The following is an 18,270-nucleotide window of genomic DNA, read 5'->3' as shown; positions in this document are numbered from 1 at the left end:
GCACCTGACCATGTGCATATACCAGCATGTAGCACCCTACTGTGTGTATATACCTGTATGTAACAAGCACCCTACTGTGTGTATATACCTGTTGGTAACAAGCACCCTACTGTGTGCATACACCTGTATGAAATAAGCACCTGACCATGTGCATATACCTGCATGTAACAAGCACCCTACTGTGTGCAGATTCCTCTATGTAACAAGCACCCTACTGTGTGCATACACCTGTATGAAATAAGCACCTGACCATGTGCATATACCTGCATGTAACAAGCACCCTACTGTGTGCAGATTCCTCTATGTAACAAGCACCCTACTGTGTGCATACACCTGTATGAAATAAGCACCTGACCATGTGCATATACCTGCATGTAACAAGTACCCTACTATGTGCAGATTCCTCTATGTAACAAACATTCTACTGTGTGCATACACCTGTATGAAATAAGCACCTGACCATGTGCATATACCTACATGTAACAAGCACCCTACTGTGTGTATACCTGCATGTAACAAGCACCCTACTGTATGCAGCTAAGAACCCGTACTTGCCACAATAGGTGTCATGCTAGAGACATGGTTCTTCTACTCCCAAACCCAATGACACAGTTCTGTTTCAAAAAACATGATTTTCAGAAATATTCCAAAAAATACCTAAATGAACAAAATCACCCGCCTCTTTCAATGCCCATAACAAGTAGCATATATAAATGGTAAAGAGTCCTGCAAAGAGCTCATGTAAAACTATCCTTGGGGCAGTTAATATAGTTAATTGTCACAAAAAAACCCATTAAAAAGCAAAGAGGTCAGGTATAAACAACCATTATTTCATATATTACTTAGCTGGCTGACACTAAAGAAACACTTCCCCCAGTTGTCTCAAGCCAGTGTGTCTCCACTGATTTAAAAGGTCCTGGTTGATGGCGTTTTACTTTGTGAAACACAGCGGTAAGGACATACCTGTCAACTTTTCAACAGCCAAGTAGGGAGCTTGAATAAAAATAAATAGGGAGATTGGGACCTAAAATCAGGAGGTTTTTCACTGCATTTTTCAAAGCCTCATTTTCACTTAATACTGACTGATCTTTAAGGTCCAATACATGTGAAATTCTCAAAGTACATGCTGTTTCTCCCTGTGACTTGCCTAATTTTCCCCCAGGACATGCCATCTTCACATATTCTGGTCAGCTGTTGCCAAACTGCACAATAGCTAAAGGTTAGTTTTAAGTAAACAAATATGAAAGCCAGTGTGACTAAGTAACAGTTAATCCTTATCATTACAATTATCTTGTGAAATGGACTGGCCCTCCAACATAATTCAAAGAAACCATGTTCTATAGTGTGTGTATGTAAGCGCCAGAAATTGAGTGACAGATAAATGATGCCCTATTTTGTTGTAACTAGTGGTGCCTAAAAACGCAGTCTCAAGCTATGGCACATTGACAAATATTTTTTCCACTTTTTATGTCCCACCTTATTTCCTTATTCCTTACTTGAAAGGCATTTAACATTGTTTACTGAATAATATATTTATTCTGGAGTAGTTTTTTGATGGTACATAAGCTGTGTGATATGTTTCTTTATTCCTTCTTTTAGTTGAATGATGGTAATTAATGTTTGTATATATGGTACAGTAATGCCAGGAGATCACTTGTGTAAATTTCTTTGGTGGGAACGGAGATGCTCCAGCATTCACAGTCTCAAGTGATTGCAAAGAAGAACACTAATGACATTTGCATTATCTTCCAATCCCCTTATGAACTATTCAAAGAAACAAAAAGTGCATCTAACTTGGCCAATATTTTGGCATCCAATGGATTTTAAAGACAGAAACTTGGTATGTATTTTTATTCAATGGCACCGTGGTTGTGAATAACTGTGTGTGTATATGGAATTAATATTTGACAATGCTAATTAAACCAACTATTTCTTTCTTTGTAAGTTTATAAAATGCTTGGAAAAATAACCACACAAGTTAATTTATCAAATCAGATTTTTTTATTCCAAAAAATTTCTGTATGAAAAGATGGCTTATTCTCAATTGGATGACATCACATTTTTTAGTCATGTACAAACATCACGTCTGGGACCTCAAAACACACTTCTTTGAATCTCATGTTTGCTGATTAGAGCTCAAATGCCTTAGCCATGTGGAGGGCATTTTTGGCAGCTACAAGAGAATAGAAGCCTACCTCTGAACATCACAAAATACATATGCAAAAAGCCAATATCTGGATTGAATGCAGCAATCATATTTCTGCACAACTGCAATTATTCTGCAAGACCTTTATTTAATGGTCAATTCAACAAGATTTACAGTCATACTGTATGGGTTGTGCTTGAGGCTTACATCTGAACATCACACCATATATCTGCAAACAAAATGGCAGTGAAATGAGCTAGCTAATACTGGACACTCGAACTCCGAAAGAAGCTAAAACAAATATGAGACCTCGAGACTTACCTCTGTACATCACACCAAATCTCTGCATATAACACAGCAGTGAAGTGAGCCGAGCAGAACTGCGCCGCTTTGGCCATATGGAGGTAATCTACATCCAGCCAAAAGTTGTCATCCCAGGGAGTCATCTGATGGTGTCTGAAGAATAATCAATAATCAAAAATCAAAATCTCATTTTTCTCTCTTGCGTAACTATTTCTTTACATTTTGACCTGATATGGTGCATGACTATTTCTCTACATCCTGACCTGATATGGTGCATGACTATTTCTCTATATCTTGACCTGATATGGTGCATGACTATTTCTCTACATCTTGACCCGATATGGTGCATGACTATTTCTCTACATCTTGACCCGATATGGTGCATCTTGCTGAGGAAGTGACATGTCATACATTTTTGCATGTTTTACAAGAAACAAATTACCAACTGCTTTTGTAAAATGTTAAAACACTTTACCATGGTGTGATACTGTTTAAATTACCTGTAGAAAAATTACTGGAGCAAATAAAAAAATACTGCACACAATACACCTCATCCTTGATAAATTGCACACAAAGGAGTCAAAGAAACAAAGACTGCAACATAAGCACGGGTGAGAGCTATCAATGCACCTCAGAAAAATTAGGAAAGGGATTGAAATAAAAAAGCTTTCCTCAAACAAAGCTCTTCACAATTCTGTATAAATTCCCCTTATTTTCAAGATAAGCAATATATAAATATTTAAGCTACGATTTTATTCCATGTAATTGCAAAATGTCTGCTTGTCCTAGCAAACCTTCGTGTGCCAACTCAGGAAATTAAAGTTCACTACAAACTTTGGATCCTGCTACTCCAACATGAACCACATCTATCATACTAAGATAATAATGCAATGAATTCCCCTACTATCTTTCATCACATGATTAAGATAAATCAATTATTATGTACCTTAATGGTGCTACTAACATGGTTCATATGGACTTGGTTAAAACTCTTTCATTTAAGAGATTTTTTTCAAGAATTATTTTGACACAAACAATTACTCTTTAAGAGAATTTTTTTGTATCAAAGCAAACTCTGGCTTGGCAGATTAAACTTATTTTGAAATAGCTCCATAAAAAAACTTTCAGCTTTTGCAAACAATAAAAATAAAAAACAAACTTACCCATAGATTTTGTGAAAATTTTAAAATCATATCATTACATCATATTTAATAAATGAATCTGTAACCTAAGATCATCATAAACATCTCAGCTGTTTAGAGATATTGAAGGGTGGTTTGGCAGTAAATGAATCAATATAAAAGACCTTCATGCCAGGAAGTGTTCTGTCAAATTCAGCTGAGCAGGTTGTGAGAAGAGGTCATTTAAAGTTTTTTTTAAATTAAAAATAATGGCAGCTGTTTTGCATATATGCATATTCAATTTTTATCATGTTAACTCTGTCCATGATTGAGGACACATTTTAGTGTGTAACCGATATCTGTCATGTTTGCAAGTTATAATAAGTAGTTTACTAATGTCTGAAATCAAGGTCTAGCCTTATTTACAAACAATGTCCTGGAAGAACTACATCGTAGTCATTTTACTGTGCCTTATTTTAAGTGAAATTATTATATATAGAAAGATGCAAACAAAATTATTCATCCCTATTTTACGTCCAATGGAATCATCTAATGTCATGTTCAGATACAATTTTAGAGGACTCATTTATTTAAAGATTATTCACTGAAATTTGAAAGTGCTCATAGACTTCTGGATTAAAACACTACTTTGGGCTTACTGTGAATTCGTTCAAAGACATTCTGGATTATATTACTGTGATACACCAAGACTAATAGCACATCAACACATTCAAGCCTATTGGAATTCATCTGGAACATTCTAAACTTACGGACTTGTGATAAAACATTTATTTGAGATTTAATTCACAATACTGCAAGTTTGTCTTAAATTTTCACTTTGTAACTTAGAGAAATAAATTTGTTAATTTTAATAAACTTGTTGGTTTTGCTTCTTTCTGTTACTTAGTTTAAGACCAAAGAGTCATCAAAACACCCATATTTAATCAATGATTGGCATAATTTAAAGAAATGTTAAAGGCATTCATTCTAAGATGCTTTCTGTCAAATTTGGTTCGATTCTGTCAATATTTAACATGTAAAAGCAACTGTAAATGGACCAGAGACAACAGATGAACGTCTACACCATACAATTACTTAGCCTTATTGCCAGGTGAATTAAAAAAATATGTATACTATGCTTTATTTAGGTTTATTTGGTTTTGTACTAACAAGGTTTCCTAAAAAGAGACCGAGATCTTAAGTTCATAACTGTATTAAAACAATCTGAAAAAGAAATCCAGTAATAACTTATTTCATCTTCTCATCTCAATAAAGTTTTTATAATTAGATATGCAAGATGCCCCTATCTTTAAGTCCCAAAAGTTAAAAAGTCTGTAAAATATTGAAAAATAATACCTAATCAGAAGAACTCAATCAGGTATCGGGACCCATTAAGGAAACTAAATATCAGATTTGGTTGAATGTGACTTAATTACTTCTGAGTTGCCTTGTTTACAAAGACTTCAAATGGACAGAACAACAGTAAAACACCAATATGTTTATCTCAATTCCTCGAATCCACAGGTGCTTACCCTTCCTTTGGTCTCTTTTGTTGGCGCAGGTACTGCACCACTGCCAGCATAGTCCTGACCGAGTCTTTGTTCAGCAAAATACTAACATCACTGAGGACTGATTGGCACCGGCTAAATCTATCTGGCAGCTGAGAACAGTGATCTTGAAAGAAACCAGCTATATGTCTTGACAAAACTTCTCGATGGTCATCAGTACCTCTGACTAGTATGTCATGGACAAGGTATGGAAGGATTAGCTCACACAAAGAAGTCTGGAAAAGAAACAATTAAAACAAGGAGATGGTGTCATCTTTAACCCCATAACCACCAAATAATTAGCAACTGTGAAGAGGTTCTTATAAAAAATGTCTGCTAAGAGACAGAACAATGTGTCAAAAACTGAATATGGAGGAAATTATTATGTGGGAAACCAAAAAAATGTAAATAATGTAAATACTTATCTTCTATCATTGCAATCTATTAGCTTTTCCTGACATTATACATCAGATCAAGGACATTACTGCCTCCTCCAATTAGTAACTTGAGGTCTAATATAAACACTTGATCCCAGTCTGATACCTTAGTCAGCTGAATTTGCCAGTCTTATAAGTTGCCAAGTGAACTTACCATTGTTGTCAGTAGGATGCTCTACTAAGAATCGAAATGGCCTGACAACTTTTGGGCTGACACAATCAGACAGTATATACTCGCATACAAGTTGATTGCCTTTACTGAAAATTTGATTTATGCAGAATAGAGAATATCTTATAAGGGTGACATATGAACAAAAAGTGATAGATCAAGGGGTAATTTTGGAAACTCAAGATGTCTTTAGTACAAAAAAATAATGTCAATTCAAATACAGTTAAAACCCATTATAACATGATGCTCAGTGTACAAAGAACAACATTGCGATATAAGCTGGATTGCATTAACAAATTTTCTGAAAAAGGTCCCCATAGAAATGTGTATTGAAATTTCAACGTCATCAGTTTTAACTAACCTCTTGATCATATAATCTGCTAGGGATACAAATAATTGGCTTTTCTGAGAGCATGTATTTAGGATGTTAAAAAGAGAGGTTACCTTAAATTAAAAAATGGGAGCCATGCTGCCATCGCATTATAAGCAGAAGTGCATTATAATGAATCATGCAATAAAGGGTTTTACCTGTATTTTTTACATTTTCATGCCACTAATCCCATTCAGAAATGTGTATAATGTATGCATTGTGTTGATCTGTTTGATGATGGTACTCAATACACAATAATTATATCAACAGTTATTTCAATGTCAATAATTTCAAAATGGGTAAATTAAATACCACACCCCAAAAAAAGGTGTCTGTCAATGGTGTTGATTGTAGGTGTTTACTAGCAAGTATACTGCTTCCATTTTCATGTAAACTCTAACAACCTGTATTTGTATTAATGTTTGTGTTTTGCTGTAGAAACACTGTGTTTGATGCAATAAAAGTTTTCATATTTAATTCATATTTCCTTTTCCACAAGTTATATTTAGATCCAAAGTGATATTTCCCAAGTTTTCTGCCAGCGCATGTGGCTGGATAAGCCCTTGGCTTGTTAAGGCAGCACTCAGTTTGTTTTCAAGTTGACAATCCTTTTGAATGAGCTGCAAGTTTAATACTTGCTCCTCAGTGCCAAGTAGAGTTCGGACTCTTCCAGTGAATGCTCGACTATAATTCATTTACTAGTAACGGCACCACCCTCTTCATTTTCCCACATGAAAACTCTTTGATAGAGCTGCATGTTTGACACTTGCACAGTGTCATAACAGAGTGGTTATTTGAATTACAGTATCTGGCCAGACAATTGACACATGTTCAGCTGCAGTCTTTAACAGATTTCATACACTTTATCATGAAAGTTTAACTTAAAGAGCCCAAGCTCAGCCTCTGCATAAGCACCCACATATGACTGTGAAAACTAGGAAAAACAGAGCTGGGGGATATTTAACGATGACAAGATGATGATGGAGGATGTCTGAACTTATCAAGATGATAAATTCTGGGTCTTTGTACCAGATGATATGAGACAGTGACATTTATAGGATACCGTGAATCACAAAAGTTTATTTGTAAGATGTGTGGAATTAACACATTGCAGGATATTGTGAAACAGATCATTCTGAACTTTTTATATCAGCATGTGACCTATAAAAGAATTCATTGATTTATCATATGAAAGTATTTAAAATGTCAAGCATTATGGATTTTAATGGATTTAATAACAAATTTAATTTGTCAATTTATTTGTGACATACTCCACTCAAGAATACAATAGTTCTTTTTAACAATAACTGTGTCATTAATTTTTCCTATATATTTATCTATCAGTTAGGCTTGTTTGTTTTTCCAAATTACAAATCTAACTTGATGGCAACAGATCTGACATGCAAAATACACTCTGACTTGTAGAAACGTCAAAGAGAAATTGGCTTTTTGTAGCCTAAAATAGGGTGTGTGTATGTGTGTGTGGGGGGGGCCAGTTAGAGTTGACTTATAAGTGCTGATAGATGGTACCCTTACTCTGTGGTTTGCCAATGAACAAAGTTAACATTACCAGAAAGTGAAGGGAGGAAGCCAGAATGCTAGATACCAAGTAATCTTTTACTTTTGAAGAAAAAAGAAAGAAAATTTCCAACTGCAATTCAAAGGCAATATACAAGATCAATGCATTTCTTACTGCACCAATTACAGATAATTCTCCACAAGGCACTGTAAACCTTGGGGGATGAATACCTTTCAACCTAAGTGGCAACCGTAGATCATATGATATGAGCCAGACATGAATGTGGCAGATTTGGAGTGTTGCACACAAGGGCCCCTCTATGCTGCAGCTGAAGATACCTCCTGGCAGTAATACCCTGAGATAATTGACTAACAGGTTGATGCCATTGCTGAACAACATTTCTTCCAGGGGAGTTATCAGAATGAGGTGTGACTTGGAAGTCCTGACTTTGTGATGAATCCAAAGGATTATTCTAAAAGCTGAGAATGCAAAAGTGTAAAGTTGATCCTCAGACTGAATGTGTAAACTGCCCATGCCTTCTGGTCTAACACGGAGACAAATTGCCCACAGTCTGGTCTGAGATCAGGGAGATTGATGGTGTCAACTGCCCATGCCTTTTGGTCTGACAATGGGGTACAGATTGTCCATACAGTTTGGTCTGACATCAGGGAGACTGATGGTGTCAACTGCCCATGTCTTCTGGTCTGACAATGGGGAAAAAATTGCCCATAGTCTGGTCTGACATCAGGGAGACAAATTGCCCATAGTCTGGTCTGACATCAGGGAGATTGATGGTGTCAACTGCCCATGCCTTCTGGTCTGACAACAGGGAGACAAATTGCCCATAGTCTGGTCTGACATCAGGGAGATTGATGGTGTCAACTGCCCATGCCTTCTGGACTGACAATGGGGAAACAAATTGCCATACAGTCTGGTCTGACATCAGGGAGACTGATGGTGTCAACTGCCCATGCTTTCTGGTCTGACAATGGGGAGACACTGCAAATTCTCTGGTGACAATCACCCCTTCTCATGTACATTCCCTAACAGGGTTGTGCTGAGATAACATATTTCATCGAAAGATGAAGAGCAAATCTTGTGCCTCTTGCTTACTCACCTCAGTTTAAGTCCTGACAGAAGTGGGGAAAAAATCCTCAGATGCACAAAGTAGGGAGAAAGTCAACACAATGTTTCTGATTAACTTTGATGTCATGCTATAAAATCTTGTCTGTGCACTTTATCTAGACAAGGTATGTGTTGGGAAAATATATCTGTATGTGACTTTTTACATGAGTATGCCAAAGAGGAATTGTATGCCAGGACAAATTAAATGAAATATATTGTAAATTGCAAGACAATTTATGAGTGTTGATTAGTATAAGGCCTACAGTGAAATGTAACTGATTGAAATCACATGTGCAGAAAAAAAAAACCCCAGATAGTACAATTATTGCAAAAAATATTAATAAATGCAAATGGATCTGACCAAAATTTTGTATGCACCATATAAAACATCAGTTTGACTTAGTGTACCACTGAAAAAGAAATGTAGACGCTTAAATTTAATTTGTACCTTTTATAGAATTTAACTGGATTGTCTGAATATATCTTAAAATATGCCAACTAAGGTAAAATAACTGGCATAACCTGGTATAACAGTGGCAACCAAGTAGGTAATAAGGGGAGTTAACCTGCAAGAGGATGGTTGCAGAGGTAAAAATAAAAGTTGGTAGAGCTATATTGCATACAAAGTGCAAGATACTAACGCCTATAACTAGCAACATTAAAATAAAGGGGATGAAACTACAATGAAAAGATGCTCATAAAAACATAATGTAAGTAGACTTGTTCATTTTTTCTTAATTATAAGCCACACATTCCAAAGTAAAACAGTGTGGAAAAATGTCTAAAGTTTATTACATTTTTGTAAAGTTCATAATTACACCACTCCTTCGATAACTCGTGAACCTGCTTATAATGCGGTGTCAGGCATGGATCCCATTTTTTAAACCCGAAAATGCCCCAAAAATTTATCCCTATTTGTTGAACTTGAAGAAAATTGCAATCAAAATTGATAACGAAAACTCTGATGTATCGCTCGTTTTATCATTGAAAATGGTAGATAGTACCTGGAGATTTTAATCAACACTATGAAATATCAAACTTAAAAATAGTGCATACAATTTTTTACATTTTCTTTCCAAACGACATTCCTAGTACACCACAATTAACGATCTGTAAGAAAATTTTGATCAATGAAAATGTCACTTACGCCAAGTGGAGGCAGTACTTTAATAAATAAATACAAATTAAATTGAAAAAATTATCAATTGAAATTTGTGTTCAAGTTCCATCTTTTAGTTCCTTTTAAGTGTAATCGTCATAAATGCAATGTGTCCTCTTGTAATTAAACGTAAATGCATCAATCTACCATAACAGCTATGTCCGCTAGCATTTCTCTGAGAACCTAATTAAGTGCCGACCATGTTTTGATAACTGACTTGCGAAAGTATTTGTTGTATTGTTGCACTGAATTAAAAGCTGGCCTCCTTTGTATTATCACGTTAATTATGTCTTTTGAATAATAAGAAAAGGAGGTGGAATAAAAGAAAAGTTAAAAGGCACAAAAATCAGACTAACTTAAAATCTAGTGGCCTAAGTCATATGTCAGGTGAGCTCACTTCATTTCATCAATCGAACACTGTAATAAACATTATTGTGTATGTAACAGAGACTACCTTAAATTAACCGACTCTTTCATAACTCTTATCTGAGATAACAAGGCAGCCAAGCGAAATGAATATATCATAAAATATAGAGCTTGATTTCACAGATACGGACCACTGTGTGCAAGTGAGTTTCAGAGAATTCTTGAACTGGCATTTAGAGATATCCTCAGCGATGATAAGAAATTTCATTATTACTTCCACTGAAATCACGACATTAACATTGTACTAACTGAACAATAAAAAATTGAGTTTCAAAGTAGACGTGTCATGAAAAAATGTCATGTGTTTTTGAAAAAAAAAGAAATCTTGTTTGGTGGTGTACCAGCAGTTAGTCTAGTTCCCAAATTATGGACTACTGCTTTGGCAAGATACTATTAAACACCACTACGGGAACCACACTCATCAAGAAAACAAAAAGCAGTGACATAATACACAGACTTTTTGAGTACATGTGATGGTTGTTCAAACCAGTTGGAACAATCTTTCATGTTGGATATTTTGAGAAAAAAAATGTTATTTAAACAGATTAACAAACAACTTCATTAGAAAAAGCGCATTATTAAAAATTATTATCGACATGATTGTAAAATGAGGATTCAGTCATTAAACAGCCCAGTTCCATAACGATGTTCCCCCGATACGGTTTTATCGATGTCAAAGCAATTTTTTTCAATTTTTGGAGGTCCCTTGGTAACTCGCACCTCACTTATAGTGCGGTCTATTTTTGTGGACCCCAATGTGCGCGAGTTATTGATGGAGAGGTGTAGGTAGCATTTAAATTGTTAGAAATTTATAAGTATTGATGGGATAAAATAATCCCCAGCTAGACTGTGTCAGGTAAATACTTTTAAAGACAGGAAGTGGGGAACAATGCATAATGGACCAGAGCCTGTCTATAATGGTTCACACACCAACAAATGATACCTTTATACTGCACATTGGTCCCAGCTCAGCCAGTAATTCATCTTGAACAGCCCCACTATCAATGAGAGCTGTAGTGAGGTTCTTAATCCAGCATTGGTGATCCAAGTGCTTGGGGCTCCATACAGCTTCTTTGTCCACTGCAGCACAGAACTCTGCCCAATTACTTGTCCCTCTCTGCTTCACTGGGAGCTTAATGGTAAAAGTAACATTCTGTTTGAAAGAATGAGTTACTAAAGCATCAAAGAGGTCATTTTCACTGGGTCTAAACAAATATTTTTTAATCAAATGATGTGTAGCAAGGAGGTGAACCTATGCAGAATACATGCCAAAAATGAACAGTCCCAACATGCCAGGTTATTTTAATAAAAACATTCATCAAAAATTCTGTTTAATTTTGGCTTTAGTTCACTGGATGAGCAAGGTGTGATCATTTCATGTCTCACGTCAGTTTGTAAATAATGAAGCTATAGTTTCAAGTTTTAATGTCATATTAACACAATAATTCTACATGGTGCTGATTAAAAGTGAAGGCCAACAAATTTTACATGTAAATATAAAGAATTGCCAAATTAAAACTAAGAAGATAAAGACTTCCTACCAGGTAGGAAGGTGGAACGAAAATGAATTCTGAAAGCTAAGTCCTACATTCTCCTTTACCTTTTTCTTGGATGCTCGAAATGGGTGCAGGTAATGGAAAAGAAACTCTGTGTCAGCTAATTTTGTTTTGTACATGGAAAAGAAGTTGGCTCCTGTTTTGGTAGCTAGCATTCCTTTCACAACCAGACTTGCACATTTCACTGTCTCCACACTAAAGTTATGTGCAAGAGAATAATCATTCAGTCCAAGTATGTAGAATACAACAAATCTAATAGAAAAATGTCTACTACTGTTAAATTTAACATTAATATGTAACTCTGTTTACATGACAATGCTTTGTAACACAGAATAAATGTCATTTTATGAACAGTCAGATGTGATTCAATCATTTAGTAATATTTAATATGTTCTCAGTAAATGCATTTGCTGTGCTGTTTTCTTTTGCTTTTTTTAAATTCCCTTAATTTCTTTCCAAAGAAATATGAACAATTAAACAATAATAAAACCACGTATGCAAGAAAAGAATGTCTGAAAATAGCCAACTATCCAATCATTATTCCATGCTAGCTGGCTCTGTGTTTTGGGGGTCTTATTTATTTGAATTCCAAAGAGATTTTCTGTCACTTCCAAATGGAAAATAAAATAATAGAAGGGAAAGTTCATCCTTCAGATATTATCTTTTAGTAAAACCATATAATTTTAAGGTATTGTCATCACTCAACCTGCTAAAGCATTTCTTTAAAAAAAAATTAAACAACAAAAGAAAAATGCCTAGGTCAAGTTACCATATTTATTCATAAAACAAATATGTCTGGCCTAAGTGAAATGTTTTTCTGCTCCTGATGGATTTCATTCTCTAGGTGACCAATTCAGCAATAAATGAACGTTTTTTTTAACAATCTGAGGTTACAGCAGAGCTGTGAAACTCCCCAATTGTTAAGCTTTGATAACCCTTAAGTACAATTTCTTCAGCAGTAACTTAAGTGGCCCAAAGAAAAATGAGGTTGCCAATGAATGTTGCCGATGACAGCGGTAACTGTGCAGATTTCACTCAGTTTGAATACACAATATAATGCTGACAGTAGATTCTTAATACAATATCTTGTTTTATTGTCATAATTTATTGTGTTAATCATACGTTATCATGCTGATATTTAAAAACAATGATGTTGTCTGTTGATTGCATGATAGGTATCTGATCTTCCCTACCTTTCATCCACCAGACAGTCATTCAGACAGTGGAATATTCTGCAATATTTCTGTTCATTGGGTGAATCCTCAAAGGCTTTCAGAGCTAGATCTAGGTTAGAGGATGAAACTTGCTGTGGTAGAGATAATGTATTGAGGCTGACTGGTCCTATGGCTCCCAAACATTCTGCTGCTGCCATGGCTACAGAATGGTTTTTGCTTGTAGCCATCTCTACAAGTTCACAAACCAGTCTACACAATAGGCTGTTGGACAGGGTCTCTACAAAGTAAAGTTTCTATTTATTTTTGTACAAATATGCAATTATAACTCAAGAATTTCATCCTGCTTGCACACACTGCTTGTAGTGTTGTACTGTTGGCTAGACATAAGTACAACAGGGTCAGCTTTCAAATCCCATGTACATAAGGCAAGATCCAAACATCCAACAGTGCAAGCATATTAATATATTTATTAAATACCCCTCTTTTTAAAAATTAAAATTGTATTGATATTGTTTTTCTGATATGAAAAAGTAAATGTTTTTTTTATAAGAATTATTGCTTTAATTCATTATAATTGCTTTAATTCATTATTATACAATGTTTGATGTGATCTGTGTTCAAGTACTGTTGTAACATTAACAGGGCTCTTCCACAGCCTATGCAATACTTTGGTCAAGGTATGTGCTCTAGAACTGAAGTTATTATGCCAAAAATTATAGTTCTTTTTTCAGTCAGTAATCTTGACTTTGGACCTTGTGCCCCAAAAATCAATAAGCCTCATTCTTACCATAAGTGCAAGCCATCCACAAACTTTGATCCAGGCCTCTGACATAGAACTAATGTTATGTTGTCTGACAGTCAAAATGACCTTGACCTTTGACCTTAAAATAGGTTTCTTCCTAACCCCAAGTGCAAGAAAAGTTTGGTAGCTGCAGAAAGTGAAGAATTAAAATCATTATGCAGAAACAAAACAGAGAACAACTGAACTTGATGGTTGGATAACATCATGATATATTACACTCCACCTTATGGTAGGCAATTAAATGCATGTAGCAGGAGAGGAGTCTACAAATAGACCCGATAGTCCTTTTATGTTTACAACAGAATTAACAAATCCAGTGTCCATTCACATTTTCCAAGAAGATGCCGTATCATGATGGGGTGCTATGATGCTCTGTTAAAGAAGATCAAGCAATAAATACCACATATTGAGGCAAGACAGATTACTATTCCCTGATGCATTTTCTGGCAACTGGTAGGAACTGAAAAATGTTTATACTTTAGGGCTTTTATAAATGAAGAGGATAATAGCCACACAAAGAGCCATCAGGTGAACTGCTGTCACTGACCATCAATAACATCAAATCCAATTTCTATGGTTATGCCTATGAGAAAGTTTCTGTCACAATCTTAGTTGTTATTGACAAAACTTTTAGTAGTTTTATACAAAATTATGCACCACTGTCAAAGTTTACGCCAGCAATAAGTTGTTTTTTATGTTGTTTTTTTTACATAATCCATCTTATTATAAGCACTATGCCTTTATAATTTAAAATCATCACATAATTTCCAGTAATAAGCATTTGTTGATACCCTCACATTCCTGGACTAGCTGTAAAAGTTCCTGAGGTCTGGAAGACAACTGTCCATTTAGAAATTTCAGGCCCTCCAGTCTGTACTCAGCTGATGAGCCGTACTGGTGTCCCAGTTTCAGAAAATGATCTATTTCCTACAGAAAAAAAGATACTATTGTTAAAATGACTTATGTTGATACAAAATATAAAGGTACAAGACTTGGTCACAATATCTCAATGCAATGAAGACTTAGAAGGCTAATAATACAATTCTACTGAGATTGAATTAATTTAAAGTAGCACATTCAATTGATATGATAACTGAGGGAGTTACTGTTTGGAAACAAAAGTGGGATTGTTCCAACAATCAGCATTCAAACTTGCCACACCTTATACATTTTTTCGTACATAAATTTTGTTTCCAATGTAGAAAATATAAATGTGCAAAATAATTACTATTTATGAGTATTTGAATATAATTAAAAAATAAAAAGCTGATGCTGAGGGATCTAAAACAATTATCAAGCTTCCTACCAAACATTAGTTGAAAGCCAGTCTTATATTCATCTGAAAAGCATTTTACACACAGTCTAGTATAATTTGTTTGTGGTATTGCATTAGATAAAACTAGCAATATGTGCTTATTGTAATCTAATGAATTTCAATGTGTGCTAAGTTTGGCAATGGATAATGATGACACTGGTATACCATCATTCCAATTTTATTTGGACACCTCACTATTCTAAAAACAAGAATTACTGTGAAAGACATAATAAAAATCTACACCATGTTTGTAGAAACTAGTATGACATGGTTTACTCAGGAGATTATGGATGAATGGGTCGCAGTGATCTGGACTTTTGGTCAAGATATAAGGGACTGAACTCGAGTTACTGTATAGAAACCATTAGTTTCCTAGTAGACTTAAAACAACCATGTCCAGTCTTTACATCACAGAATTTATATGCTGCTATTCACATTAGAATATTCATATTCACATTATTTTGCATAACTTGTGTCATGATGATCCTTGACCCATTTGACCACAAATTAAATAATATCACAATAAATAATATTAAAAATGCAAGCCATCCACATAATTTAGTCCCGGTATAAAATACAAACTCAACTTAAATGCAGAAACAATTTTTTCACTTTTAATCACATTGATGTTAATTTTATGGTTTCATACCAAGATCAACAGGCTTCTTAACAAACATTCAAGTCATCCACACATTTTGGTCAAGGTTTTGGTTGAAAACTTGATTTTTTTTATAGCAGAAACCATTTTTCCATGATCAAAAAGAAGAATTAATTTTATTGTCTGGAAACTATTTTGTTTTTGTCTTAGAGACCTTGACCTTGACTTCAAAATCAATCTTCCTTACCCCAGGTGCAAGCCATCCATAAAGTTTGGTCCAGGTCTCTGGTGCAGAACTAATGTTACTTTGTGGAAACCACTTTATTCTGTCTGTCAGTGCTGAACTTTGACCTTTCGACCCATAAATTAATAGACTTCTTACTCATCCCAAATGCAAGCCATGCATAAAGTTTCATAACTGTCAAAACTCATGCATATATGCAAAAACCATTTTTCTTCTTTTTGGACTCACAGCCAGTGTGATTCTTGCTTACTTCAAGATGTGAGCAATATTCAATCTGACAAATAATGTCCAAAGAATGTTATTGTTGCCTTTCATGCTCTTTGCCCATGCATGACCAAATATATGAATATGCCTGTTTAGACTTCTGTGCTGTTTGCATTTTTTATGAGGCTGATTGTCTCTTTGGCCTTCAACACGATTTTGCTTCTTAGATGACATTTCCAGTTAACAGTATAATGTAGAGACAAAGTCATGATCATACATGAAAAACATGGGCAGATTGAAGTGTCCAAGGTATTCTTGTAAAGATAGTCTGGATCGACTACCCTGAATTTATTATGAAAATCTGGCGGGCAGACCTAACCTAGAAAAGCAAATATTCAGATTTGATTGCTGTGATAACACTTTTTTCATTATTTTGCTATCATTCTATAAGTCGAACGTTTAAGGATCAACTTGCAATCAACTAGTAAGGGCTGACAGATCTGCTTATACTGGGTATAAATAATTCACCAATCAAATCAAATACGCAAGTTTATCAAGCCCGCAGTGATTCTGTGATTGTTTTCATTTCTAAAGGGATTTGATTTCTCTAGTGCAATGCTCATGTATACAGAATCATGAATTTTTGATGTACTGATCAAGACTGTCAATTTATTGTGAAAAAAAAGAATGTTGGGCATGTATGTGACAGACCTGCCAACCCTGATAAGTCAGTCTCAGTAAGGCAGTTGATGTTTTTTCCAGAAAGGCCAGTTTTCAGTAAGGTGTAAAAGTTTGTAAAGTACACATAGACTGTATTTACCACTAGGACAGTTGCACAAACTCTAGTTCAAAACCCTATGCAGCTCAATAGCTTGTTGCTATCTCTCTCAACCTGACATAATTCTTTTCCATTTCACATGACAACGGCAATCATATCTCCCGTAATTCTTTTCCATTTCACATGACGACGGCAATCATATCTCCAGCCACGAGACGTACTCAAATTGGCATGTGATATCCAATAAACATAACTGTGTCCTTTCCAGCTTTTATTCACAAGAATCTGAATATTAGTTTTTATTCTTCTGTGTTGAATATTAACACTTTTCTAGAATCTTATTTTCCCTTTTGTCTTAAACATACATCGTTTTCTTGACTCCATTTTTAAAAAAAATCTATAATCAACAGTATGATCATGCAGAGGCGTCACATGAACAACTAGTTACAGTTTGAAGCATCTGGGGTGCTGCTGTAAAGGTAGTCTGGTTCCCTGACTATTTTCTTTAATTCTCAGATGAAACCCGGATCCAAATAAAACATGGATTAACCAATTATCCAGATTTTTTTGGCAACGATCATTTCTCCATAGTTTTTGCTAGTATGCCGTAAGTCTGTTCTTTAAGGGTCATTTTCGTAAGTCTTGCAGCAAAATTGTAAGAGTTGGCAGGTCTGGTATGATAATGGAGAATATTTCATTATGATTTGCTTTATTGAATACATGCACTACTGTGAACATCTGGTGAACACTTTATCCCAAAATTTTGCTCTTTATGATGGATGATGTTATGCATTATTATAATATGGTTGGATTTCACTTAAATCTATAATGTATAAAAGAAAATATGTTAGATCAGATAGCACCTTTTTAACACACTTGTTAAGAGAAATTCTCCAATTAACATAAAAATGCCAGTTATTAAAAAAAATCAATTATAAAACACATTAAGTTACCTTGATTTGCATAAAAAATTCACAAATGTTTGAATTAATGGCAGCCATAATATTTTGATGGTAGATCGGCAAATTTTTACAAAAATGAAAGACCTTCCTGTAACGATGATTTCTGTCAAATGCGATCACATTCTGCAGAGTAGATTTTGAGAAGATTTTCTACTTTAGCAACAACTTGCTGGCTGATTGGTATCATATGAATAAATCTTAAAGCCTTACATTCATACCAAATTTTGGTCAAATTCTCTTGAGCAGCTTTTGAGAAGTTGCTTTGATTTTGTTTTTATTTTTAGTAATGATGACTTTATTGGATGCAAAATTGG

At 34.9% G+C, this 18,270-nt stretch overlaps 1 protein-coding gene across 1 annotated transcript in view; it reads right to left on the bottom strand.

The window, feature by feature from the left end:
* Window positions 1–18,270, bottom strand: part of LOC149792343 (serine-protein kinase ATM-like) — a 360,810-nt gene that overhangs the window by 132,139 nt on the left and 210,401 nt on the right. The window contains exons 32-37 of the mRNA XM_089970917.1: window positions 14,647–14,782; window positions 13,072–13,330; window positions 11,923–12,073; window positions 11,266–11,454; window positions 5,103–5,353; window positions 2,468–2,602 (exon numbers count right to left, since the gene is read on the bottom strand). Of these exons, the coding sequence (XP_089827043.1) occupies window positions 2,468–2,602; window positions 5,103–5,353; window positions 11,266–11,454; window positions 11,923–12,073; window positions 13,072–13,330; window positions 14,647–14,782 (1,121 nt within the window). The remainder of the gene's footprint in view (window positions 1–2,467; window positions 2,603–5,102; window positions 5,354–11,265; window positions 11,455–11,922; window positions 12,074–13,071; window positions 13,331–14,646; window positions 14,783–18,270) is intronic.

This window comes from Sinohyriopsis cumingii, chromosome 9 (assembly GCF_028554795.1).
Source record: "Sinohyriopsis cumingii isolate HCF-2022 chromosome 9, ASM2855479v2, whole genome shotgun sequence".
NCBI lineage: Eukaryota > Metazoa > Mollusca > Bivalvia > Unionida > Unionidae > Sinohyriopsis > Sinohyriopsis cumingii.
This window is presented reverse-complemented; position numbering and strand designations above follow the sequence as displayed.